Raw genomic sequence first — 27308 nt, forward strand, 5'->3', positions numbered from 1 at the left:
CCCCTGCAGGCACTCCCCTTCCCTCGGTGCAGCGTTGTATTGTTGTTGTGTTAGTCACTCAGTCGTGTCGACCCTTTGTGATCCCACAGACCATAGCCCGCCAGGCTCTTCTGTCCATGGGACTTTCCAGGCAAGAATACTGGAGTGGGTTGCCATTTCCTCCTCCAGGGGATCTTCCTGTGTCTCCTGCATTGGCAGGCAAGTTCTTTATCTCATTGGGGAAGGGCAAGGGACACACGGAGCTGTGAAATGGAGGTTCACAGCATTTGCACTTCTCACAATATAGCACCTTTGGCCTCACATGGAAAAAATTTTAAATTACATTGGTGGTTGAGAATAAAGATTTTTCACCTTTTCTTTTTTTAAAAGTGTTGACAGACACTTTTAATACGGAACCTCCTAGCCCAGGCTGCCTTTGTGAATCACACCATGCAGTATTTTGTGTATCCATTTGTTCAGGGATTAAGCCTGAATAATGATACAGGAAAAATCAGCGGGATGACAATAAATGTGACAGCTCCCCATCTCCTGTCAGTCATCTCATCGGGAGAGAATGCAGCCCGCTTGTGCAGATATGTGAAAATCACTTCAGAAGGGTTTTCCTCATGTAACAAATTATCCTGGAAGGATATCAAGGCTCCATTGTTTCTTTATTTCAATGTCATAAGTGAAGCCCTCAAAGAAATGTCAGTGACAGCCTATGAAAATTCCTACATCTCCCAGCAGTTTTGGTGCCTTCACGGCAGTGATAAAAATCACTTTGTTCCCTGGTTTGGAGCCGCGGGAAAAATCAAACCATTGTGGAGATTACTTAAAATTCCACTGTGCCTGCCCCATTTGCCCAAAGAATGTTAAGAATTTGCAGCTGTTGCTCCCACGAAAGGTTTCTAACTGAAGCAGTGGCTGCTGTTTCACACACAGCTGTGGTTAATTTGAGCTGAAGATGTTTTAATTGCCTTTGTGTCAAGATTTATTAAATAACATTTGAAAGGAACAAAAATTATAATAGTCAAATTAGGAGGATGCTGCAAGAAGAAAATAATTGAAATGCAGCATTTTTGCCCTATAAGCCAAGGCTGAAAATATCTTTTTTCCACATGACTGGCTTCCAGCCATCCTCAAGAAACAGTCTCTAGGTAAATCCAGCCACAGAGGCCCTCTGGGGTGCTGCCAGAGCCTGGCCCTTTGTTTCCCTCCCTCCTTATCTGGAAGCACTTCTGCCCAGAGTGGCCCTCCCTTGTTCCCACTCTCCATCCCTGTTATCTCAGGAGTCATGGTGCTGCTAGCATCAGCTGGCAATCAGCCTCTCCTGATAAGTGGTCTGCATTATTTTTTCGAGCCTCTGTAATTGCTGTTTTCCTAGTACATCTCGGCCACCATGACAATACAGCGAGCGCCCTGAACCCTTCCCATTTGGTCAAGAGCAGCTCTGCAAATGAGCAGAAGTCAAAGCGTGGACGTTTCCTGGATTCGCTGCCAAGGCAAAAGAGAGGGAGTGAGAGGCCCTTCCACCAATGAGGGGCCACAAGTATTGCCCCTCAAGAGGTTTGTTGCCATTGTTCCGAGAAAGGAGTTTTGAAGATGAAGAGAGGCCAGACAGGAAAATTACAGAACAAGTTGCAAGCGCTCACTACCGTGCTGAAACCTCAACCATGTTGTGCATTTCGGTGTTACATATTTCCTTTTAACCGGGAAATCCTCCAAGCGTTAAGAAGCACCTACCATGGCCAGGTACTGTGTAGATGCTGTGGGGCAGAAGGTCTAGTGGAAGACCTAGACCAAGTGTAAGACAGGCCAAGGGCACCCAAGTGGGGGTTACATCACTCACCCCAGGAGAGGTGAGGTGGACAGGCTGATTGCTGCTGGAAGGGGGAAGCATTGGATCCAGACCCATGGGATGAAGAGAGTCCTGAGAGAGTAGAAAGTGGAAGCCATCCAGGCTGAGGACCGGAAGAGCAAACACACATTGGAAAACTATATCTTGATGCCTATGGTTCCACTGATACAATTCCCTCAAAATGACAAAATTATATACAGATTTAGTGGTTGCCAGAGGTTAAGGATGGAGGGGTTGTGTGTGTAGAGAGAAGTGGGTGTGGCTATAAAAGGACAGCATAAGGGACTCCGGCACTGATGGGAATGTTCTGCTTCTATATTACGTCAGTGCTAATACTCTGGTTGTGATATTATGATGTGACACAGTTGTGGAAAATGTCACCACTAGGGGAAACGGTAAAGGATTCATGGATTAAATCATAAAGGAGAGGATTCAGGATCTCTCTATATTATTCTTACAAATGTGAATCTGCAATTATCTCACAATTAGAAACGTGTTTTTTCAAATATGTCTTGATGAAAGGACAGTCTGTGGTTGAACAGGTCAATGTTGGGTGAGGATAAGAAATGTAGAAAAAAGTTGGAGAGGCTGAATGGAACTAGCTCCTAGAAGCTACAAATGCCACTCTAAGCAGTTGGAGAAAGGGAAGCCACAGAATGCTCTGCAGCTGGGAAGTGACATGCTTTTCAGGCAAATCATCCTGCTCATGGGTCTGCTGGACCCCAAAGCCTCACCCTTTGCCCCACACAGAGGCAGGATGCCTGCTGTACACTAAGAACAAGAGGACCTGAAACGTAGCAGGTAAACCTGGGCGCAGCAGCCAAATGAGGAGGGAACACCTCTCAGAGCCAGAGTTCAGGCTTCAAATCCTAGACTTGCTGTTTACTTACCCATGCCACCTAAGGCAGTTAACTTCTTTGTGACTCTACTTCCCCATCTGTAAAATGGGAGTAATACCAATGTCTGCCTCTCTTCAGATTATTTAAAATTAATACACATATAGTGCTTAGAACAGTGACCAGTACAGTAAGCACTTGGCAAAAGTTAGCTGTTGATATTTTTTAAGGTGTAAAATCTTGCAACTTGGTGGGGGAGACAAGGAAAGAATCAGGATGTAATGTTCATCAAAGGAATATGGGAGATCCTGAGTATTAGTAGCTAGAAAACAATAGAAAAATTCATGCTGACGGACATTCTGTAAAATAACTATTTATAATCTTCCAACGTGTCAATGAAATACAGAGGAACTGGCCCATATGGAAGACCAGAAGACATGACAGCTAAAGGCAGCACATGATTCTAAACGTGACCCACTGGCTCCAGAGGACATTATTGAGATGATTGGGACAATTCCATTGACATGTGAATAAGGTCCAAAGACGTAGTTATGTAGGAGGATGCGCTTGGCTCCTTGTCTGGAGGAAATGACATTAAAGTGTTCTCTAACGATGAGGCATCAGGTTGGCAGCTGATTATCAAATGTTTCGAAAAGTTCTTTGTACTCATAACTCGTCTGTAACTTTATGATTATTTAAAAAGGGAAACAATTTTTTTCTTTTTAAATCTTGTTTTAATTTCTAGTTGAAGGAAAATTACAGTATTTATTGGTTTCTGCCAAATGCCTATGTATACCATTGCTCCACTGCTGCCCTGAACGTAGGTTCATCAGTACCATCTTTCTAGATTCCATATGTATGCATCACTATATGATATTTGTGGAAACCATTTTTTATTGAAGTGAGTTGGTATACAACGTTGTGTTAGCTTCAAGTGTACAGCACAGTGATTCAGTTTTCATATATATTTGTCTATTCTTTTTCAGATTCTTTTCCCTTATAGGTTATTATAAAATATTGAGTAGAGGTCCTTATGCTATATAGTAGGTCCCTGTCAGTTATCTATTTTATATATACTAGCGTGTGTATGTTTATCCCCAACTCCTAATTTATCCCCCTCACCTTGCCTCTTTGGTAACCATAAATTTGAAAGCAACTGATTTTAAAAGTAATAAAAGCAAAAATAAACAAATGGGATCTAATTAAAATTAAAAGCTTCTGCACAACAAAGGAAAATATAAGCAAGGTGAAAAGACAGCCTTCTGAATGGGAGAAAATAATAGCAAATGAAGCAACTGACAAACAACTCATCTCAAAAATATACAAGCAACTTATGCAGCTCAATTCCAGAAAAATAAACGACCCAATCAAAAAATGGGCCAAAGAACTAAATAGACATTTCTCCAAAGAAGACATACGGATGGCTAACAAACACATGAAAAGATGCTCAACATCACTCATTATCAGAGAAATGCAAATCAAAACCACAATGAGGTACCACTTCACACCAGTCAGAATGGCTGCGATCCAAAAATCTGCAAGCAATAAATGCTGGAGAGGGTGTGGAGAAAAGGGAACCCTCCTACACTGTTGGTGGGAATGCAAACTAGTACAGCCACTATGGAGAACAGTGTGGAGATTCCTTAAAAAATTGCAAATAGAACTACCTTATGACCCAGCAATCCCACTTCTGGGCATACACACCGAGGAAACCAGAATTGAAAGAGACACATGTACCCCCAATGTTCATCGCAGCACTGTTTATAATAGCCAGGACATGGAAACAACCTAGATGTCCATCAGCAGATGAATGGATAAGAAAGCTGTGGTACATATACACAATGGAGTATTACTCAGCCATTAAAAAGAATTCATTTGAATCAGTTCTGATGAGATGGATGAAACTGGAGCCGATTATACAGAGTGAAGTAAGCCAGAAAGAAAAACACCAATACAGTATACTAACACATATATACGGAATTTAGAAAGATGGCAATGATGACCCTGTATGCAAGACAGGAAAAAAGACACAGCTGTGTATAACGGACTTTTGGACTCAGAGGGAGAGGGAGAGGGTGGGATGATTTGGGAGAATGGCATTCTAACATGTATACTGTCATGTAAGAATCGAATCGCCAGTCTATGTCTGATGCAGGATACAGCATGCTTGGGGCTGGTGCATGGGGATGACCCACAGAGATGTTATGCGGAGGGAGGTGGGAGGGGGGTTCATGTTTGGGAACACATGTAAGAATTAAAGATTTTAAAATTAAAAAAATAAAAAACTAAAAAAATTTAAAAAATAAAAATAAAAAAATAAAACATCCGGAAAAAATAAAAATAAATAAAAGTAGTGGCTAACAACCACAAATTAAAGACTGTGGCTTGTTTAGGTGCAACACCCTAATTCCCAAAGTTAGTCACAGTGGGTCTTAATTGTTTCTGTGTCAGGATTTATCCAAACTGCTGTACTCTTCATTTGATATAGCAAAATGCTATTAATCTAAATATTTGTGAATAAAGTACCTGTGTCTAGATTGAATCAAAATAGCTTGCATTATTTTCTGAATTACAAAAACAAAAAGTAACGGCTAGCCTTTGTTGAGTGGTCACCATATATCAGGCACTGTGGTCCCTGCTTTGCTCATGAGCAGATTCAAGGCCCCAGGAAATTTATGTGCTGAGCGTGTCCACCAAATTGGGACTGTGGACCCTCCCCTGCGCCCTCTGCACTCCTCCCCACTAGACCACCCGTAGTGACTGCTGTTGTCTGTAGCACGCTCTGCCCTCCATGGACACAATCTTTGAGGGCGAGGTCAGTGTCCTGTTCACCACTGCGCCCACGGCTCCCACCACGCCCCCAGTAGATCAGCAGGGTTCAGGCCGCACTGGCAGATGAAGCACTGAAGCCTGCTCACTGTGTGACTACAGCCCCAAACAGGGCGCCAGATTCGGGATGGATGTATGACCCATGACTTCTTTTCTAGGTGGCCCAGGCTCTGGCAAAGGCACACAGTGTGGAAAGCTGGCGGAAAAATATGGATTTACACATCTCTCGACTGGCGAGCTCCTGCGGAATGAGCTGTCATCAGGATCTGAAAGAAGCAAGTTGATCAGAGACATCACGGAACGTGGAGAGCTGGTGCCCTCAGTAAGCAACAGCTGCCTTCTCTGCCCAGGGAGAGGTCTGGAAGTGTTGCCATTAATCTAAGCTTCAGAAACAAAGAAACTCAGAAAGGACAATGCTGTATTTTGTTTCTTTTAGCAATCCAGAGGCAGGCAGGAGGTCCACAGCAGAGGCCCATCTGCCGGACCAAGTTGCCCAGGCCCTGGTTCCTTCTGTCTTGTTGCTCTGCCAGTCCCTTGAATGTAACCTATTTCATACTTTTTCCTAAAATTGGTCCCTGCTTTAGAGTTAAAAGCTTCAAAGCAGAAATAATCTTGGTGCATCAGAACCTAGATCTAGAATTAGTTGTTGTTGTTTGGTTGCTAAGCCATGTCCAACTCTTTTCGACCCCATGGACTGCAGCATGCCAGGCTTCCCTGTCCTTCACCATCTCCCAGAGCTTGCTCAAGCTCATGTCCATTGAGTTGATGATGCCATCCAACCATCTCATCCTCTGTTGCCTGCTTCTCCTCCTCCCCTCAATCTTTCCCAGCATCAAGGTCTTTTCCAATTAGTTGGCTCTTCCAATAAGGTGGCCGAAGTATTGTAGCTTCAACTTCAGCATCAGTCCTTACAATGAATATTCAGGATTGATTTCCTTTAGGATTGACTGATTTGATCTCTTTGCAGTCCAAAGGACTTTAGAAACCTCTGAAAAACAGAAAATAATGTCTTGGTCTCATTCTGAGAGGTATAATGGCATTAACATGAAATCTGTTATCTTCCTTGGGTAGCCGAAGAATATCCCTTTTATTTATGTTTTTTTGTTGTTTTCAAGTCACTATCCATATCTGAGAGGCTGGATGCCACGGGTATCATAAAACATTCATCCCTTCCAGACTAACTCTCACACTAGGCTCTGTAGTCAGGGCATGCCAGTGCAACCCCTATTAGCTAAGAGAGCTTCTCGCTTCCTCTTTAACCAGCTGCAGTCTGTTTCCCACCTGGAAGCCAGAATGGTTCTCAAAAAGGAAACAGACCCCTGCAGTTATCTCTTTTCTCTCTTTTTCTTAAGCTTTGGAGATGTATTTATTAATCTGTTTATTTATATTGGCTACACTGGGTCTTCGTTGCTTTTTGAGGACTTTCTCTAGTTTCAGCGAGTAGGGGCTACTCTTTGTTGCAGTGCTTGGGTTTCTCATCGCGGTGGCTTCTCTTGTGCAGCACAGCCTCTAGGCTTGCGAGCTTCAGTAGTTGCCGCATGTGGCCTCAGTAGTGGTGGCTCAAAGGCCCTAGAGCGCACAGGCTTCAGTAGTCATGGCGCACAGGCTTAGTTGCTCCAAGGCAAGTGGAATCTTCCTGGACCAGGGATCAAACCTATGTTACCTGCATTGGCCGGCGAATTCCTATCCACTCTACCACCAAGGAAGTCCTGTAGTTGCCTCTTAACAGGCCTCCTTCTGCCCACTCTTTTTCCCCTACAGTTTACTCTTTTCACAGCAGCCAGAGCGATTTCTTAAAAACATTTATCCCCCTTCCCAGAACCTTCCAACAGCTCCTCACCACATTTTGAAGGAAATCCAGACTTTCCCATGGCTCTGGACTCCAGCTTGCTCTCCAATGCTCTTTTCCATGACTCTCATATTTCCTCTCACCCAACCCACACCCCCATTCTTCCTCCCACAGGCCAGACTGCTCCTGCCTCTGGGCCCTTGCATTGTCTATTTCCTCAGCCTGAGTGCCCTTCTTTCATACATGCATATAGCTTGCTCCTTTACTTCATCCAGATACTTAAATATCACCGTCTATCAAAGAGGCCTGCATACCCCATCTAAAAACAGCACCTCTCACAATCTGCCTCTTCTAATCTGCTTTAATTTTGTTCCTAGTAGTTTTCTCTAATTATTTTTATATATTTACTTGTTCATCTAGTATCTATTTTTCACTAAAATATAAACTTCATGAGGATTTAATTCATTATTATCTAGGGATAGATTCTGACTGCTCTTTGTGATAAGTTACATTCCCCAGCCCCTGCTGAAAGTCCAAGGTAGCCAGGGACCCAGAGAACACAAGGAATTCCCCCCCATTTGGGTAGCTGGTAGCTTCCTTGTTTTCTGTAAGCACAAGTTAAATCAAAATTTTTAACAAAGTGATATTGCTAGAAAATGCTACATCATGTCTACTGAAAGTCTACTAAAGTCAGTGCATGTCCTGTCAAATTTTACAAAATATTTACTGGGAAAAAAACAATCAACACTGAAGCACATTTTATACCATGCTTTGTCTAGTTTTAAATTCCATTGGGCCTAATTCAAGGAGTGCTACTGCTTGAAATACAGCACCATATTTCACCCAATTTAAGATACCATTATTTTTAGGCAACCCCCCAAAACTTTAACCATTAAAATTTACCAGTAAGAAAAAACATCAACAGACTTTGACCCAGTACTGATTGTGAAATACCTACCAGTCCCACAGACATTAAAATTGGGTGGTGGGGGGCTGCGATTTACAGTTGATGAAATACAGGACCTTGCCATCCACTGTTAATCTAACTAGCACGTTTCTCCCCCTTGCCATGATGGGGTGGTTGGGAGACCTTTGGTAACTCCATGCTGCTCTGTGGAAGAGTCTGAATCCTGACCGCTCTCCCTCTGCTCCAGGGCATCATTCTGGAGCTCCTGAAGGAGGCCATGGTGGCCAGCCTCAGCAACACCAAGGGCTTCCTGATTGACGGCTATCCTCGGGAAGTGAAGCAAGGAGAAGAGTTTGGACGTAGGGTGAGTGTTGCTATGGAGATCATCCCAGAAGACAAATAGGGGATATCGTGGAAGCTGAGGGAATAAATTCAAAGTCTGTCAGTTCTATTCAATAAAACTTTCTATTACAAATGGCAGAAATTCAGCAAAAAAGTGAGGGGCATGTAGGGTGGGGATGCTGTGGTATATTTATTGTTCAAGTAACTAAAACCTCCAAGGGCAGTTCACACTTTAGTGGATTCATGTATTCAAATTTGTTTGTCAGTCATCTGACTTTGTCCATTTCTTAGATTTTCTTTCTTTGCATTGGCCTCATTTTCTTCCTGTTAGAGACATATTCTATCATCTAAGTGACATCACAAATGTGTTTCTATTCTCCAGTGGGTCCAGCAAAAAAAAAAAGAACCCAGGGTTTTGTTTCATTATCCTGGATTGTCAGGTCCTGGGCCCTTCACTGAACTAATCACTGTGGATTATCCAGGGATATCCTGGTTCAGCCTGGAGGACCAGGGCAAAGATGGGAGAAAAGGAGGGAAAATGGGTACCACCCCTGCACCACCCCTGAGAAGGGGAAGGGAATTACCTGAAGACAGATAGGATGCTCTTAGAAGAAGGCAGGGAGAACAGATGCTGGACAGGCAAAATCAGATATATGCCCAAGGCCCACCCCCTTCACTGGGAGGCCACTCACAGGAGAATAGCAGTGAGTAAAAAACATTGCCATCATTTATAGAACCTACTCTGGGCTGAGTCTTGTGCTACATGCTTGCATACATTATCTCTAATTTGTCCCTCTTATGCAAACAAGAGGGAAACAACTGTCCCCGTTTGTTAAACAAAGACTCCACAGCCTACAAGAGTTAATATTTATATAGAGATCTCTTTAGACTAGTTTTAAAATATTTTATTACATAATTTCCTTTGATACATTTTTAATAACCTTTTAGATAGAGAAAGGGGGGTATTTCTTCATGGTAAATGTGATGAATTAAGCCCAGAGAGGTTAAGTGACTTGCCCACAGTCGCACAGGTAGTATCTACTCACTGGTAAGTAGCAACTACTGGTAGGACTAAGGTTTGGGGGGCCCATCTCCATCTACCTTTAACTTCAGCGCTGATTGAGAGGAACTGTAACTTTATGTCTCCTGGGGGTTACTGTAACCTCTTTTTGAGCCTCTGTTTTAATTTCCTTAGATGGCATCTAAATACTTAAAGGATAATTGCTAACCCTCCCTTGCATTTCTTACTTGCAATCAGAATCAGAGAAAAACTTTTTTGTCCTAGTTGGCAAGTGTGGCCCTGACCCCCAGGGCTGACTTTCTTCCTCTCAGCTCAGGAGACTTTGTCAAGATAGGAGTGAGCAGAGAGAAATGGATTTATGTGCAAAGCCTGGGACTGTGGCAGTTCCAGGTAGTTCTTTAGAATTCACACACCAGAATGCTAATGAGCTTTTTCCCACCAAACAAACTACTTTAAGAGCTCAGACTTTGATATAATTAACCACTTTTTTTACAAAATGATGTTAGGAGGATCGTTTTAGTTTTTTTTGGTGGCTCAGATGGTAAAGAATCTGCCTGCATTGCAGGAGACAACAGGTTCAATCCCTGTGTCAGGAAGATCCCCTGGAGAAGGTCATGGCAACCCACTCCAGTATTCCATGGACAGAGAATTCCATGGACAGAGGAGCCTGGTGGGCTACAGTCCGTGGGGTTGCAAAGAGTTGGACACAGCTGAGTGACTAACTTTATTTTTATTTTTTTTACAAAATGGAATTGGGAGGATTCTTCTAGTTTCTTTTAAATCACAGTAATGTTTTACCATGTTCTGCATATTTATAGAATATCAAATTTACCATCTTAACTAATGCTAAGTGTCTAATTCAGACATGTGAAGTGTATTTGTACTGTTATGCAGCCAATCTCTACAACTTTTACCATCTTGCAAAACTGAAGCTCTACACTCTTTGAACAATAACTCCCCACTTCCCTGTCCTCTCAGTCCCTGGAAACACTGTTCACTCTCTGTCTTTATGAAATGACCATTACTCTACGTACCTCACATACATGGAATCCGACACATTTCTCCTGTCACTGGCTTATTTTTCACTCAGCATAGTGTCCTCAAGGTTCATTCCTGTTGTAGCATATGTTAAAATTTCCTTCCTGGTTAAGGATGAATAATATTTTGCTTATCCATTCATTCATTGATGGCTACTTGGGTTACTTCCACTTTGGGGCTGTTGTAATTAATGCTGCTATGAACGTGGGTGTACAAATAGCTCTTCAAGACTCTGCTTTCAACTCTTTGGGGTATATACACGGAAGTGAAATTGCTGGATCATATGCTAATTCTATTTTTGATTTTTGGGGGAATCAATACATACACATACCTACTGTCAGCCATAGTGGCTGCACCAGTTTACATCCCCACAAACAACGTACAAGAGTTTCAGTTTCTCCACATCCTCACCAACACATATTGTCTGTATTTTTCAGAGGTACCATCCTAATGGATATCACTGTGATTTTGATTTGCATTTTCCTAATGATTAATGAAGTTGAGCCTCTTTTCATGTGCTCACTGGCCAATTATATTAATATGTCTTCTTTGAAGAATGTCTACCTAAGTCTTTTTCCTGTTTTTTAACTGGGTTGTTTGGGTTTTGTTGTCGAGTTGACGGTTGCCTCTTCACTCTGTTGACTGTGTCCTTTAATGCACAGAAGTTCATAATTTTTATATAAACCAATTTATCTATTTTTGCTTTTGTCTCCTGCACTTTTGGTGCTGTATCCAAGAAATTATTGCCAAATCCGGTGTCGTGAAGATTTTCCCCTGTTTTCTTCTAAGAATTTTGTAGTTTTCGCTCCTACATTTAGCACTTTAATCCATTTTGGCCTAAGTTTTGTATATGGTATAACATAAGGATCCAACTCCATTCTTTGAATGTAGATAAACAATTGTCCCAACACCATTGTCTGAAAAGACTTTTTTTCGCCACTGAATGGTCTTGGTATCCTTGTCAACAATCATTTGACCATATATGTGAGAGTTTATTTCTGAGCTCTCTATTATATTCCATTGATCTAAATTACTGACTTTATGCCAGTACCACAGTATTTTGACTACTGTGGCTTTGTAATAAGGTTTTAAATCAAGAAGTGTGCACCCTCCAACTTTGTTCTTTTCAAGATTGCTTTGGCTATTCAGGGTCCCTTGAGATTCCACAAAAATTTTAGGGCAAAATTATCTTTATTTCTGTTAAAAAAAAAAAAAAGCCTTTGGAACTTTGATAGAGATTGTGTTAAACCTGTAGATCACTTTGGCAGTATTGACATCTTAACATCTTAACAATATTAAGTCTTCTGTGGACTGTCTTACATTTTTGTTCTGATCTAGCCAGCATTATTTTTTGGGCTCCAAAATCACTGCAGATGGTGATTGCAGCCATGAAATTAAAAGACGCTTACTCCTTGGAAGAAAAGTTATGACCAACCTAGACAGTACATTCAAAAGCAGAGGCATTTACTTTGCTGACTAAGGTCCGTCTAGTCAAGGCTATGGTTTTTCCTGTGGTCATGTATGGATGTGAGAGTTGGACCGCGAAGAAGGCTGAGCGCCAAAGAATTGATGCTTTTGAAGTGTGGTGTTGGAGAAGACTCTTGAGAGTCCCTTGGACTGCAAGGAGATCCAACCAGTCCATTCTGAGGGAGATCAACCCTGGGATTTCTTTGGAAGGAATGATGCTAAAGCTGAAACTCCAGTACTTTGGCCACCTCATGTGAAGAGTTGGCTCATTAGAAAAGACTCTGATACTGGGAGGGATTGGGGGCAGGAGGAGAAGGGACGACCCAGGATGAGATGGCTGGATGGCATCACCGACTCAAGGTATGTGAGTCTGAGTGAACTCCGGGAGATGGTGATGGACAGGGAGGCCTGGCGTGCTGCGATTCATGGGGTCGCAAAGAGTCGGACACGACTGAGCGACTGAACTGAACTGAACTGAGCCAGCATCTAGGTCATGAACTAGTCTCCTGGGAATACTCTGAATAACTGAGGAATAAAGGCATCTTTCCTGCACCACTTCAGAATTAGGGCCTGTGTAAATCCAAGGGGTGAGGAGAAATTCAGAAAAGAGGAAGGTGCGATTGGGCCCATGAGGGGCTCCCTGCTGAGTGGGGATTGGCCATTTTGTAAACATTAAAACACAAGGGAGCAAAACCTTAAAAGGGGGGCGGGGGAGATGAGTGCTAAAGGCCTCCCATCAGCAATGTTGATTGAGGTTCAGGCTTCTAGATGGCTGCACCCCACCAGGATATTTCACACTTGACCTTGCCTGTGAACTTAAGGTCCAAAAGTCCTAGCAGGGTCTTTAGGAGGGTCAGGACAGGTCATGAACTTGCTTGGAAGTGCTGGGGAAAACATCCTTTTCAATGTCTTCTTTTTAATTGCTCTCAGTGGTAGTAGACTTTTCTTCTGAAACCCCCAAATGGCCAAGTGTGATAAATAAGATGTAGGGTAAAAATAAGCATTGTTTTTGTCAACTGCTGCTGCTGCTGCTGCTGCTAAGTCACTTCAGTCGTGTCCGACTCTGTGCGACCCCATAGACTACTGTGTGCAAACAACAGAATTATGTTCTTTATTCTCCTTTCTTTTCTTACTTTATTCTCCTAACTTTTCTAATTGGTAAGTAAGAACTCAAATCATCCATACAGTCTTCCTGATGTAAAGCAAAACTTCCATCCCCACTATGGGCCCCATTCAGACAGGTTTTAGGAAGTGTCAGAGAAGAGACACTGACACTCCTAACTAGAACTGAGGAGTGAGAAAGAGTCACCAATGTGATAAATGCGTAGTTTCAATCAATGCTAAAATTCATGTAGCCATTGCTAAAATATACAAGTGCCCTAGCCAATGACCTTCAAGTGAGATGTCTATGAAGACAGTCTTTCACGTTCTGCTGGCACAAATTCACTGAGATCAAGCATGATCTTGATTTATCCCTGGATACAGCAATTTAGGAGATTCTAATATCAGTTCAACTCATGTGAGGAGAACACATGCTGCCCTCCAAAACAAACACCTGCTTTAAACCTGACCAGATGAACAAAGATGCAGATGCTACAAGCACAGAATGAGCCGCTGTTGATTCACTTATGCCCTCAAGGGACCCCATCATTTGTACAGTACCCTCCAAATTACCAGCAAGCAACTCATTTGAAATTTGGCAAAGACAAATACAGATGAACAATTTCACCCCAGAGATTCAGAGTAATCAGCCTGGTTGGGAGCACAGTGAGTGTTCCTTGTGTACCTATCAGGCCTGCAACTCTGTTTGAAGCCCATTCAGGCCTGTGGATGGTTTCCCAACCCACAAACATCTCAGCAGCCTCTCTATATTCCAGAGACTGATGTACCTGATGCTTGGGACCATCTGTTGCTGAAAAAAATCCAGTTTAGTTAGTCAGGCTGATGCTTTTGCATACCTGTAGCTTCTTGCTCTGAGAGGCAGGTCCTTTGAGGATCTGCTTGGCTATGACACTACTAAAGGCCAAATGCTAACTCATGTCCGTAGCTTAGGGCTAAGTCTGTATGTGATTCCTCTGTTACCACCCTATCTTCTGTTCCCAAGCCTGGTTTTACCCCCAATGAGTTAAATATCTGTGCCTTTAGTATCCAGCAAAGCATAAGGGAAGGTTGTCTCTGTGTGTATGTGTGTGTGTGTGTGTGTGCATGTGTGTAAAAGAGAAAGAGAGGTAATATAGAAGAGTTAGGGTTTCTAACCACCATCCCCATCTCTCACCACATTTGTGAACTCCTGGTTATAGTGACTTCATGTTCACTGACCTATATTCAGAGCCTGGTTTCATATGTCCATGACAAGTCATGTAACTATACATGGTTCAATTTCCTCCTCTATAAAATATAGATTGAAAATAGCTGGGCTTCCCTGCTGGCTCAGTAGTAAAGAATCTGCCTGCCAGTGTGGGAGACGCAGGTTTGATCTGTGGTCTGGGAAGATCCACGGCCACAAAGCAGCAAAGCCCCTGCCCCGTGGCCATCAAGCCTGCGCTCTAGAGCCCAGAGCTGCAGCCACTGACACCCATGAGCTCTAGAGCTCACACTCAGAGACAAGAGAAACCACTGTAACGAGAAGCCCAAGCACCGAAACGAGAGAGGAACCTCAACTCACCACGACTAGAGAAAAGCCTGCGCAACCGAAAAAACCCAGATCAGCCAAAAATAAATACACAAATAACATTATTTTTTTAAAAAGAAAATAAATACCTCCAACTACTATAAAAAAAAAAAGAAATCTTTCCATTTGCAACAACATAGATACATCTAGAGGATTATTGTGCTACATAAGTCAGACAGAGAAAGACAAATACTGTATGATATCACTTATGTGTGAAATTAAAAAACAAACAAACGAAATGAAACAAAAATAAACTCATAGATACAGAGAACCGATGGGAGGTTTCCAGAAGGTAAGGAGTGGGGGAATGGGCAAACCTCCAGCTATACAATAAATAAGTCACATGAATGTAATATTCAGCATAGAGAATATAGTCAGTAATATTGTAATAACTTTGTACAAGGACAGATGATAAAAACTGTGGTGATCACTTCATAATGTATATGAACATTACATCACCATGCAGTACACCTGAAACTTAACAGAATATTTTATGTCAACTATAGTTCAATTAAAAATGGGAAAATAGCGTCAGTGCTTGCTGGGAAGATTGGATGAAATCCTTGAAATGGGCCTTACATATGTATATGCCTGAACATGGTGTTCAATAAATTGTTGCCATTTTTTTCCAAAATTATATGTATTTTTTCTGTCTATAGAAATAAAAATTATATAGATATGAGACAAGACAGGAAAATGTAAAACAAAGACTAACTAACCACTCAGAAATAACCTGTTGTCTGTGCTTCCTGTCTTGGTTCTACCTATTTTCATGCAGTTAAAGTCATACAGAATACATAGCTATCTAAATAATAACTGTCATTTTTTGAGCACTTAAAGTGTACCAGGAACTGAACTATATGCTTTGCCTATATCATTATATTAATCTTTACAATAATGTTCAAGAGATATTATTATCCCCACTTTATAGATTATTATCATCTCAAGGAGAGTGTGTACTCAGCCCAACTCCCTGTAGTGAGAAAGAAATGCTTTCCTGTGTTAACTCAACATTTACTCCACAGCAGCCAAACTAAACACATATTAACAGAAGTAAAATGCACAGGTCAGCTCTTTCCTTTCCCTCCCAGAAGGTTCTTAGCTGAAATTCTGCCCTTAGCCTGCCTACAAAGATGAGCTTCCTGGATGTGTGGATAATGATGGTATATCCCTCTGCCTGACTGCTCTTCACTGTCTCATAACACTTTTCGTCTACAAGGTCAGTGATTCTGTTTATGTGTGCTTAGTTGCTTGGTCGTGTCCAACTCTTAGAGACCCCATGGACTGTAGCCCGCCAGGCTCCTCTCTCCATGGGATTTCCGAGGCAAGAAAACTGGAGTGGGTTGCCATTCCCTTCTCCAGGGTATCTTCCCGACCCAGGGATCAAACCCCAGGTCTCCAACATTGCAGGTGGATTCTTTACCATCTGAGTCACCAGGGAAGCCCTGAAAATGAAATTGTTAGTCACTCAGTCATGTCCAACTCTTTTTCACCCCATGGACTATAGCTCGTCAGGATCCTCTGTCCAAGTGATTCTCCAGGAAGGAATACTGGAGTAGGTTGCCATTCCCTGGCAAAGAAGGGAGGGTAAATGCCTCTTCGTGCTCCACCTGCTGAAATTATCATCACAGGTCAGCTGACATCCCATCCTGGTGGGCTGCTCTCAGTCAGGGTGAATGCTGATCCCAATTGGAGCCCCAGAGACAGCACGAGCAAGTTTGCAAAATAAAATGAAATGGCCTCTGAAGTGTCCACTTCTTTTCCTGTCCCACCTCCTCTCCTGGCCAAGCTTTTGGAGTTACACACAGCAGACTCAAAACTGTCTCTAACTAGTCCTCAGTGATCTTGGGCAAGTTGACCTGTGTAGGTCTCCATTTCCTCCCGTTAGCAAGATGGCGCAATATGTCAGCTGCCGAAATGTTCTTACACATCTCAATGTCTTTTCAAGGGCATGTGTGCTCTAATAAGGGTCTCTTGAATACCCAAAGACCATGAAGAATGCCATACTGCTGGGGCAGAATTCCAGGGAGCCAGCAGGGGAGTGGGCACTGGGGACACGGAGTTGTCCATAAGTCTCTATGGTTCATCCAGACAAGGACTGAGCTCTCTGTCCTCCCACCCGTGGGACATTAGAGACTAACCATGGTCCAGGGTAAAAGAGGCAGAGCTACTCCAAGGAACTTTCTAAAGGAATATACCAAAGCATTCTGAAAAGTAATGAAGTGGTGTTTCATTCAAATCTTTCAAAAACTTGCAGGCATTAAAAGCATCAGTGGAAGAAATGAGCTCTGAAACCATGAAAGGACATGGAGGAAACTTAAATGCACATTGCTAAGTGAAAGAAGCCAGCCTGAAAAGGCTGTACACTGTATGAGTTCAACAATGTGATATTCTGGGAAAGGCAATTCTATAGAACAGTAAAGTAGTTGCAGGGTTAGGGAGGAGAGAGACGGAGGAATTAAATAGAAAGAGCCCAGAAGATTTTGAGAAGGGTGAAACTATTACATATCATTACTATAATGTTGGATCATGACATTATGCAGTCGTCAAAACCCATAGAATACACAACACAAACAATGAACCTTAGTGTCAACTATGGACTTCAGTTACCATTTCAGTATTGTTACATTAGGACGTCCCTCCTGCCATTGCAGGAGATGTAGAAGACACAGGTTCAATCCCTGGGTCCAGAAGAGCCCCTGAAGGAGTTTGAGTAGGCTCCGGGAGTTTATGATGGACAGGGAAGCCTGCGGCATGCTGCAGTCCATGGGATCACAAAGAGTCAGACATGACTGAGCAGCTGAACTGAACTGAACTGAACTGAAAGACATAGTAGGGGAAACCAGGAACGGGGAAAGATATATGGTAATTCTCTGTATTATCTGTTCAATTTTCACGTAAACCTAAAACTTCTAGGGCTTCCCTGAAGTTGCTGATAAAACCAATAGCTCGGTTGGTAAAGAATCCACCTGCAATGCAGAGACCCTGGTTCAATTCCTGGGTCAGGAAGATCCCCTGGAGAAGGGAAAGGCTACCCACTCCAGTATCTTGGCGTGGAGAATTCCATGGACTGTATAGTTCATAGGGTTGCAAAAAGTTGGACACAACCGAGCGACTTTCACTTCACTTAAAACTTCTAAAACTTAAAATCTATACAGGCCATTTTCAAATAGAATGATTGCTTGATAGCTTTTTATGTAAGAAGAGAGTGCTGACTCCAGGAGAGACAGGTCAGGTCTAATCCCAGGCTTGGCGGGAGGAAATGGCTTGGTGGAGCTGCTTCTCAAGGTCTTATTTTGTGAAGAATCACCCGGGGATCTTCTTAAAATGCAGACTCAGCAGGTCGGGAGTGGTGCCTGAGCCTCTGCATTTCTAACAAGCTCCCAGATGAACCCTGAGCTGCTGGTCCACGACCCATACTTCCTGGGGAAATCAGCCTCTCTGTCCTGCACTTATTTATGGTCAGATCCTTCTCAGTTCAGTTCAGTTCAGTCGCTCAGTCGTGTCCAACTCTTTGCGACCCCATGAATCACAGCACACCAGGCCTCCCTGTCCATCACCAACTCCCAGAGTTCACTCAGACTCACGTCTCTTGAGTCAGTGATGCCATCCAGCCATCTCATCCTCGGTCGTCCCCTTCTCCTCCTGCCCCCAATCCCTCCCAGCATCAGAGTCTTTTCCAATGAGTCAACTCTTCTCATCAGGTGGCCAAAGTACTGGAGTTTCAGCGTTAGCATCATTCCTTCCAAGGAAATCCCAGGGTTGATCTCCCTCAGAATGGACTGGTTGGATCTCCTTGCAGTCCAAGGGACTCTCAAGAGTCTTCTCCAACACCACAGTTCAAAAACATCAATTCTTCAGCACTCAGCTTTCTTCACAGTCCAACTCTCGCATCCATACATGACCACAGGAAAAACCATAGCCTTGACTAGACAGACCTTAGTCGGCAAAGTAATGTCTCTGCTTTTGAATATACTATCTAGGTTGGTCATAACTTTTCTTCCAAGGAGTAAGCATCTTTTAATTTCATGGCTGCAGTCACCATCTGCAGTGATTTTGGAACCAAAAAAAAATAAAGTCTGACACTGTTTCCACTGTTTCCCATCTATTTCCCATGAAGTGATGGGACCTGATGCCATGATCCTGCTCAGACACACATAATCTCTGTTTGTACCTAAATGAGTCTCAGAATTGTCTTTTGTGTCCCCAAATGAGTGGCCTGAAAATCCCCACAATAAGAAAAATAGCCTAGTCTCCAAACGCAACCCTAGTCAGAAACTGTTCCAGAAGCCAAACTCTGTAACTAAACCCTAGCCTGCCTCTCAAGCTTGCCCTCTGCTGGTGGAAATAGGTCATTGTCTTCTAAACGTTCACCCAGCTTTCATACTGCTCAAAGGCTCTTTTTTTTCTTCCAATTAATAAAGTCAGAAAAATTAGATGACATGTCTCAGAGGTTTATTTCACCCTTTTAGATTTTGGAGAACTTTTCTACTCTGTTCCTTAAAGTACTTCCTTCAGAGTGGGGAGATAAATCATGGAACAACACAGACAACTTATGGTTCTGTGTTGTCCTGAAGTACTCCCCTACCCTGACTTTGTTCCTATCCCTCCCAGGGCTTTCCATGGTGGAGCAGTAAGACTTCATTTACATTGCCACATCAGAAAGGAGCAACAGTTCCTTCTGATCCAGAGTTGGGACTGGTAGCAGAGACAAGGTTGGTGTCTTCCAGAGGCATCAGAAGCAAAAGAAGCCTATAATTGGAAGGATGGGGAGATGGAAAGAGTCATGCTATTGACCATGTCACTATCATTCATTCAGGAACAAGTTTATTTACTACCTACCGGATAAGGCTGGATATACCCATGCCCCAGTCATTCTGCACACTCTCTCTGCACCACCGCCACCCCGCGCCCCGCCCCGCCCCCTCCAGGCCCTACCCCTGGGCCCTGTGGGCTGCTTCCAGCTACTGTCCTTGTGCAGTCAACCTCTTAGAATCATGGTAGAGCTCATTGCTTCACTTTCCTGTCTATCCATTTCTTCCTTGGCCTTGGGGGCCAGGAGCTGAGCATTCCTAACCCCTGAACACAGAGATTGTAGCTCATATGGGAAATAAGCATAGTGCATGCTAAGTCGCTCAGTTGTGTCTGACTCTTTTGCAACCCCATGGACTGTAGCCTGCCAGGCTCCTCTGTTCATGGGATTTTGTCTGCAAGAATACTGAAGTGTGTAGCTGTTTCCTCTGCCAGGGGATGTTCCCAACTGAGGAATCAAATCACTTCTCCTGTGTCTCCTACACTGGCAAGGCAGATTCTTGACCACTGAGCCACCTGGGACTCCAGTAAGCATAGTAGCTGATACTTACAATTTGCTCTATCCTAAGCAATCTACTTACATTACTGCTGCCATTTAGTCACTAAGTCATGTCAAACTCTTTGAGACCCCATGGACTGGCAGGCTCTTCTGTGCATGGAATTCTCCAGGCAAGAATACTGGAGTGGGTTGCCATTTCCTTCTGCAAGGGATCTTCCTGACCCAGGAATCAAAGTTGCATCTCCTGCTTGGCAGGCAGTGCTTTACTATTGAGCCACCTAATTCTTACAGAAATTCTGTGATCATCCTCATCATACAAATGAGAAAGTCGGGGTGCAGAGAAGTTGAGAGACACAGTTAGTAACTTAATTCGTTATTTTCTCTAATAGGTTTCTGGGGGTTGATGGGCTCCATTATTCTGTTGCAGTCAGATAGTGGGTAAGACTCAGTAGACAGGTCTGGAGCAGGGGCTGGGGTGTCTGATCAGCCAAGGATTGGTCAGGCATCTCTGTCCACATGGCCTCTCGAACAGGCTAGCTTGTGCTTCCTCCCAGCTTATCAGTGAGAGTCGTTGGACATCTTAGATGGTGGTTGACCAGGCAGGAACTGCAAAACTTCTTATGATCTTGCTTCCAAAACTAGGTGACATCATTTTCACTGTATTCTGTCTGTCAGAATAGGTACAGTCCAGCTCAGATTCAAACAGGTAGAAGAATAGTCACCACGTCTCAATGCGGAAAGAGCTTAAAGTACGTTGAAGCTTCCTTCCCATCTTGGAGACAAGTCGCTGCACCAGGATTTGACCCTAAGCAGCGTGACTCCAACCTTTGTGTGCTCAACCATTACGCTCTACTGACCTCCACATAGTACAAGACGCAGCCACACTGTGCTCGTGGTGGCTGGTATAAGAGATAATGGTGGGCAAAGGAAGAGGTGATTAACTTACCTCCATAAGTCAGGAAAGGCTGACAGCAGGAAGTATTACGCACATACAGCGCCCCCCCCCCCACCCTGGTGTGGAGGACAGATTATGACTCCACTGGGCAGCATTCTACACAACCACTCCATTACACGAGGTGACCTAAAAGCTGAGGGTGGTTTTGTGGAAAGTCTCTGACCTGGAAATGAGGAGCTGTGATATCCTGTCCCAGCTGGGTCACACTGTAGGCCTGGAACCTCAAGAGAAAGCAGGTCAAGAAGGGAAAGAACTAGCGTGCACAGGCCTTTCCAGAACCTTGCAGGGCAGAGTTTCTGACTATGTTGTGCCGCCCTCTCCCATCCCCAGATTGGAGACCCACACCTGGTGATCTGCATGGACTGCTCAGCAGACACCATGACCAACCGCCTTCTCCAGCGGAGCCAGAGCAGCCCGCAGGCAGACAGCAGCACCACCACCATCGCCAAGCGCCTGGAGGCCTACTACCGGGCCTCCATCCCTGTGGTCGCCTACTATGAGACAAAAACACAGCTACATAAGGTGAGCCCCCTCACAGCCCCCAGAATGAGCCAACTACCCATTTTTTTCAAAAACAAAGAAAAAAGGAAATTTCAGATTTAAGGATTTTGGAATTAGAACTGCATTGTGGTTGTTCAGTTGCTCAGTCGTGTCTGACTCTTTGCGACCCCATGGACTGCGGCACACCAGGCCTCCCTGTCCATCACCGTCCCCCGGAGTTTACTCAAACTCATGTCCATTGAGTCAAAGATGCCATCCAACCATCTCATCCTCTGTCATCCCCTTGTCCTCCTGCCTTCAATCTTTCCCAGCATCAGGGTCTTTTCCAATGAATCAGCTCTTTGGATCAGGTGGCCAAAGTATTGGAGTTTCAGCTTCAGCATCAGTCCTTCCAATGAATATTCAGGACTGATTTCCTTCAGGATTGACTGGTTTGATCTCCTTGCCTTCCACGGGACTCTCAGGAATCTTCTCCAACACCGCAATTTGAAGGCATTAACTCTTCAGCACTCAGCCTTTTTTACTGTCCAGCTCTCACATCCGTGAACGGCATACAGCTGCACAACTGGGGCCAGCATGTGGGTCCCGTAGACTCTTCCCTTTGTATCACTCATCATATGGACCATGAAAAGCTGGTCATCCGATGTTTACAGAAGCCAATACGGTTGTTCCATTTTCCAAGAAGGAGGGAGGGAGGACAGGACGAGGGATAAGGCATTAGTTCTGACTTTCAGGCCTCAGCTACACAGGAGAATCCGAAAGGTCTCATCTAGATCTAAAATTCAACAACTTTGAATGTCTAAATTTTGGCATAGTTCCTCACTGGCACTTGGCTGACTCAGTTTCTTGCAATAACTAGTGTTGCTAGGAGAAGCAGTATGTGGGGCCAGGAGAGCAGATGAGGTAAAACAGTGAGGAAACGGGTGGTCAGCTCAATGATCATGAGCAATAATCCATGCTGAGTAAAGTTCATGAATTTGGGAAAACTACCCAATCTTTATTCATTCTCTCATTTAATATATATGCACCAAGAACTTCCTATGGGCCATCCATTGCCCTGATGGTTTGGATGCAGGTAAGAAGATGTAGTCCTTGCCTGCTAGAGCCTAGGGTTTAGTAGGTGTGCACGTGTGCTAAGTCGCTTCAGTCATGTCCAACTCTTTGCAACCCCACAGACTGTAGCTCGCAAGGCTCCTCTGTCCACAGGATTCTCCAGGCAAGAATACTGGAATGGGTTGTCATGCCCTCCTCCAGAGGATTTTCCCAACCCAGGGATCAAACCCATTTCCCCTATGGCTCCTGCCTTGCAGGCAGATTCTTTACCACTGAGCCACCCAGGAAGCCAGGGTTTAGTAGGGGAGACAGACAAATCAGTGATCACAATATGGAGTGAAAATGAGCAGAGAGTAAGTCCTGAGGGCCCTTTAACCTGATCTAAGGGGAGACAGAAGGAAGGCCACAAGAGAAGAACTAAGCTGAGCCCCATGTGGGGGTGCTGTGAGGGGAGCAGAGCTCTTCACACAGAAGGAGCTTGGCTGTGACATGAAGTGCCGAGAGAGAGAGAGGTGAGTGTGGAGAGGCAAGCAGGGGACCAGATCAAGGTGAACCTGTCCTAGAGCAAATAATTGTCCTGAGAATGATGGGAGCTACTGAAGGGAACAGACATAGTCAGGGTTTCCACTTTGAAAGCTCACTCCATCAGCTTAGTGAGGAATGGATCCCAAGAAGATTAGGCCAGGAGACCACCGGGAGGTGGGATAGATCCAGGAACCAAACCCTCAGAACCCAACACAGAGGAGAGAGAGTAGACAGCTAGTATCTGCTTTTCCAGGAAGTTAAAAGGAAACAGCTTCAACCAATAATGTATCTTGGAGGGAGCTACATGATTGATTCCTTGGGGAAAACCATTGATAATGAAATCTTATCTTCTGAGCCAGTTAATTGTCCATTTTCCAGACCCTTAAGAACTTAACCCTGTTTAGTATCTGAGAGGTGTCCCATGATTTAACTCAGAGATGTCATGTATGTGACATGAGAGACATCACCCCCACCTTTTTCACCCACAGCAGCCACTGCTAAGCCATCATTGCTTTTCCCTCAGGACCTTGACTTGGCCTTAGCGCAGCACAACAGGCAGCTCCTTCCAGTTACTAGGACTTAATGTACAAGACGAACCCTATTTGCTGTGCTTCATGTAGCCTTGAAAGTGAAAGTCACTCAGTCATGTCCGACTCTTTGTGACCCCATGGACTATACAGTTCATCACGGGATAGTCAATTCCGTGACTATACAGTCCATGGAATTCTCCAGGCCAGAATACTGGAGTGGGTAACTTTTCCCTTCTCCAGGGGATCTTCCCAACCCAGGGATCAAAACCAGGCCTCCCACATTGAAGGCGGATTCTTTACCAGCTGAGCCACAAGGGAAGCCCAAGAATACTGGAGGGGGTAGCCTATCCCTTCTCCAGGGGATCTTCCCAACCCAGGAATCAAACTGGGGTCTCCTGTCTTGCAAGCAGGTTCTTTACCAACTGAGCTATCAGGAAAGCCCCTCGTGTAGCCTTGGTTGCCACACAAAACAAAGACCTAGATCTTTAAACAAGCAAAAAAGTGTATCATAAAAAGGCAGGGTCTTAATAATTCAGGTGACAAAGGTCTTTCAGGATTCATGATTTTCACCCTCATGCCACCTGGAACACAGATGGAAATTATCCAGAGAGAAAAGGGTTTCTTCCTCTTTCAAGATTTACAGAGGTGAGAAAATCCCGAGTTAAGACTTTAGCCACTTTCAGAGTCAGGAAAGCCCTTTTATCTCTCTCCTATATCTTTCTAGCCTGAGTTCTACATGCTCACAAATGATTGGCGTGTGGACACAGGGCTAACCGAGTTCTCCAATACAGCTGATCTCTGGGATCCTCCTTAGAAATAGCTAAGTTAGTGGGGAAGGGAGCTTCCCGTAACATGTGGCTCAGCTCTTCAGCTTCCCCCACATCTTGGAGATGCTGGCAGCTGGGTCTGTGGTGAGGTAACGAGTACGAACCATTGGCAAATATTTAAAACCACTCCAAGTTCTGACTCCAGTGCAGTGTGGGCTCCAGCCCTCAGGACTCCCTCAGGGCCTCTTGGAGGAAGTTGTTTTATCCCTGCCCCTGCCCCGGGCTGTCCTCCCCATGTAGCTGCCAAGATGAACAGGCTTCCTCCCCGACCTGGAGCAGAGTCAGTGCAGGGTGGCCTTGTGCCAGCCCAGGGACCCAGGGATGGGAGACTGGCTTGTAGGTGCCCCATGGGGCTTGCCAGCAGCTCAGGCCACAGGTGGGGATTGGAGAAGCAGTAGGGGAGCCAGCTGGCTTGGTCTGTATTGGAGAAGGTGAAAGCCTCTGGCCTTTTGTGTCTTCTGGCCTTCTGGGCTCTTGCCCAGTCTCCGAGCACCAGTTTGATCAGCTCCTGATCTCAAGTGATAGCCTGCATCTTGTTCCTGTGATGCTCTTTGGAGTCTTAGTACCCGCTCCCTGTCTCACTGGTAATTGAGCCCATGGCAGGACTGCTACCCTCCAGGTGGGCTCCTGGATCATGTAAGGAGTTTTCTTAAACTACATACGGGTGGTGAATGAACTTCGAGATTCAAGTGAGACCATTCAGTAGTGGCTCAGTGAGATTTCTTTAGGAATTAGAGCCACAGAAACAGTCCAGCCAGAAAAAGACCACCCTCCAAAAACAATTCCCTCTAACCTGTGCTGCCCACTTATGCTTACTCTCCATCCATCGCCTGACACCTTTACTGCCTGATGATGTGTGTGTGTGTGTGTGTGTGTTTGGTCATGTCCGACTCGGCAGCCTGCCAGGTTCTGTCCTTGGGATTTTGCAGGCAAGAAAACAGGAGCCGGTTGCCATTTCCCACTCCAGGGGATCTTCCGACTTAGGGACAGAAGCCAAATTTCCTGTGTCTCCTGCATTGCAGGGGGATTCTTGACCTCCTGAGCCATCGGGGAAGCCCACCACCTAATGATAGTCCTTTTTGCCACCAACTGTCTGGAAAAGTGCAATGGAATTTCAAACGAAAGTAAAAAACAAAACCGAGTTTATAGAGCCACTGCCTTATTCTTTGTTATGCCATCATGATATAATGATGTAAAAGTTAGGACTCCTTGTAACATAAACCCAGGGGTAGAAGCAAATGTGGTCCAAATGGACCCTCTGACCTTCCCTTTTCCCCTCTAATAAAGTCAGCTTTCTGCTGCATCTAAGAACTAGAACTTTCGTCCATGTCACTCCCTTCCTCCTTGTACTCAAAGCAGACATCATTTGGCAATTGTGGCTCTTCTTTCCTATCCATTCTGAACGTTGCCTTAGAAATTTTATCAGGGACTTCCCTGGCAGTCCAGTGGTTAAGAATCTGCCTGCAGAGCTTCCCTGGTGACTCAGTGATAAAGAACCCGCCTGCCAATGCAGGAGACACAGGTTCGAGGGATCCGGGAAGATCCCACATGCCATGCATGGAGCAAGCCACTAAGGCCGTGCACCACAACAATTAAGCCTGTGTTCTAGAAGCCAGGAGCCGCAGATACTGAAGCTGAAGCGCCCTGAAGCCCACGCTCCCCAGCACGAGAAGCCACCACAATGAAAAAGCCCAAGCACCACAGCTAAAGTAGCCCCCACGCACCACAACTAGAAAAGAGCCTGCACAGCAGCAAAGACCCAGCACAGCCAAAAATAAACAGATAAACGAAAAGATGGGAAAGGATTAAATTTTTCAAAAAGCAATCTGTCAGCCTATGCAGGGGGTGCAGGTTCAGTCTTTGGTCAGGAAACTAAGATCCCACATGGCTCACAGCCGAAAACCCAAAACGTAAAACAGAAGCAATATTGTGATAAATTCAATAGACTTTTTAAATGGTCCACATCAAAAAATCTTTAAAAAAAAAAAAAACTTTATCGACACAGCAGTACAGGTAGTCTCACCCAACTCACTAGAGTTGACCCATAGGAGAAAGCTTTTTTCACCTTGAGTGAGAGAATTTATAATTGAAAAAATAATTGAAATGAATCATTTTGATGGGCTTCCCAGGTGGCGATAGTGGTAAAGAACCTGACTGCCAGTGCAGGAGACATAAGAGCCTGAAGTTTGATCACTGGGTCGGGAGGATCTCCTAGAGAAGGAAACGGCAACCCACTCCAGTGTTCTTGCCTGAAGGATCCCATGGACAGAGGACCCACTCCAGTATTCTCGCCTGGAGAATCCCATGGACAGAGGAGCCTGGTGGGCTACAGTCCATGGGGTCACAAATAGTCGGACACAACTGAAGTGACTTAGCACGCATATAGCATTTTAAAGTGAATGACATAGTAACTGTCCAGAGGCTCCCTGGTGGAGACAATACTGAGGTGTGTATTCAGTTTGGGAACTTGGTGAGTCATTTCACTGCTAAACCTTTCAGCAGAATAAAATGAATGGACAGAATGGGATCTCCTGGAATACCCTAGGTCTGTCACTCTATGCTTCTCAGGGAAAAACAAAAACAAAAACAAAAAAAACCCCAACATATATATATTTGTAGTCATGCAGACTTTTCTGTTTTAGAAAACACAAAAAAGTAGGTAGTCCCATAACTCAGAGGCAAACACATCCCTGATTGTTTCTTTCATATCTCTTTGCTATGAATTTTTAAAGCATGATGCTGACCACAGGAATATTCATGAGATTGTAGATAACAGCTGGCCTAACCTGAAACATGGAGCTTACTTGTAAGGTGATGTGAACCAGGGCTGAAACAGGTCCAGGAAGCCTCTGGGACCAGGCTCCCTTCT

At 44.3% G+C, this 27308-nt stretch overlaps 1 protein-coding gene across 2 annotated transcripts in view; it reads left to right on the top strand.

Moving 5' to 3' along the window:
• AK5 (adenylate kinase 5) overlaps positions 1-27308 on the top strand; it is a 272560-nt gene that overhangs the window by 231952 nt on the left and 13300 nt on the right. For both annotated transcript variants that reach the window (XM_004002092.6, XM_042249944.2), the window contains exons 11-13: positions 5661-5824; positions 8446-8562; positions 21334-21525. In XM_004002092.6, the coding sequence (XP_004002141.4) occupies positions 5661-5824; positions 8446-8562; positions 21334-21525 (473 nt within the window). The remainder of the gene's footprint in view (positions 1-5660; positions 5825-8445; positions 8563-21333; positions 21526-27308) is intronic.

The sequence above is a fragment of the Ovis aries genome, chromosome 1 (assembly GCF_016772045.2).
Source record: "Ovis aries strain OAR_USU_Benz2616 breed Rambouillet chromosome 1, ARS-UI_Ramb_v3.0, whole genome shotgun sequence".
Taxonomy (NCBI): domain Eukaryota; kingdom Metazoa; phylum Chordata; class Mammalia; order Artiodactyla; family Bovidae; genus Ovis; species Ovis aries.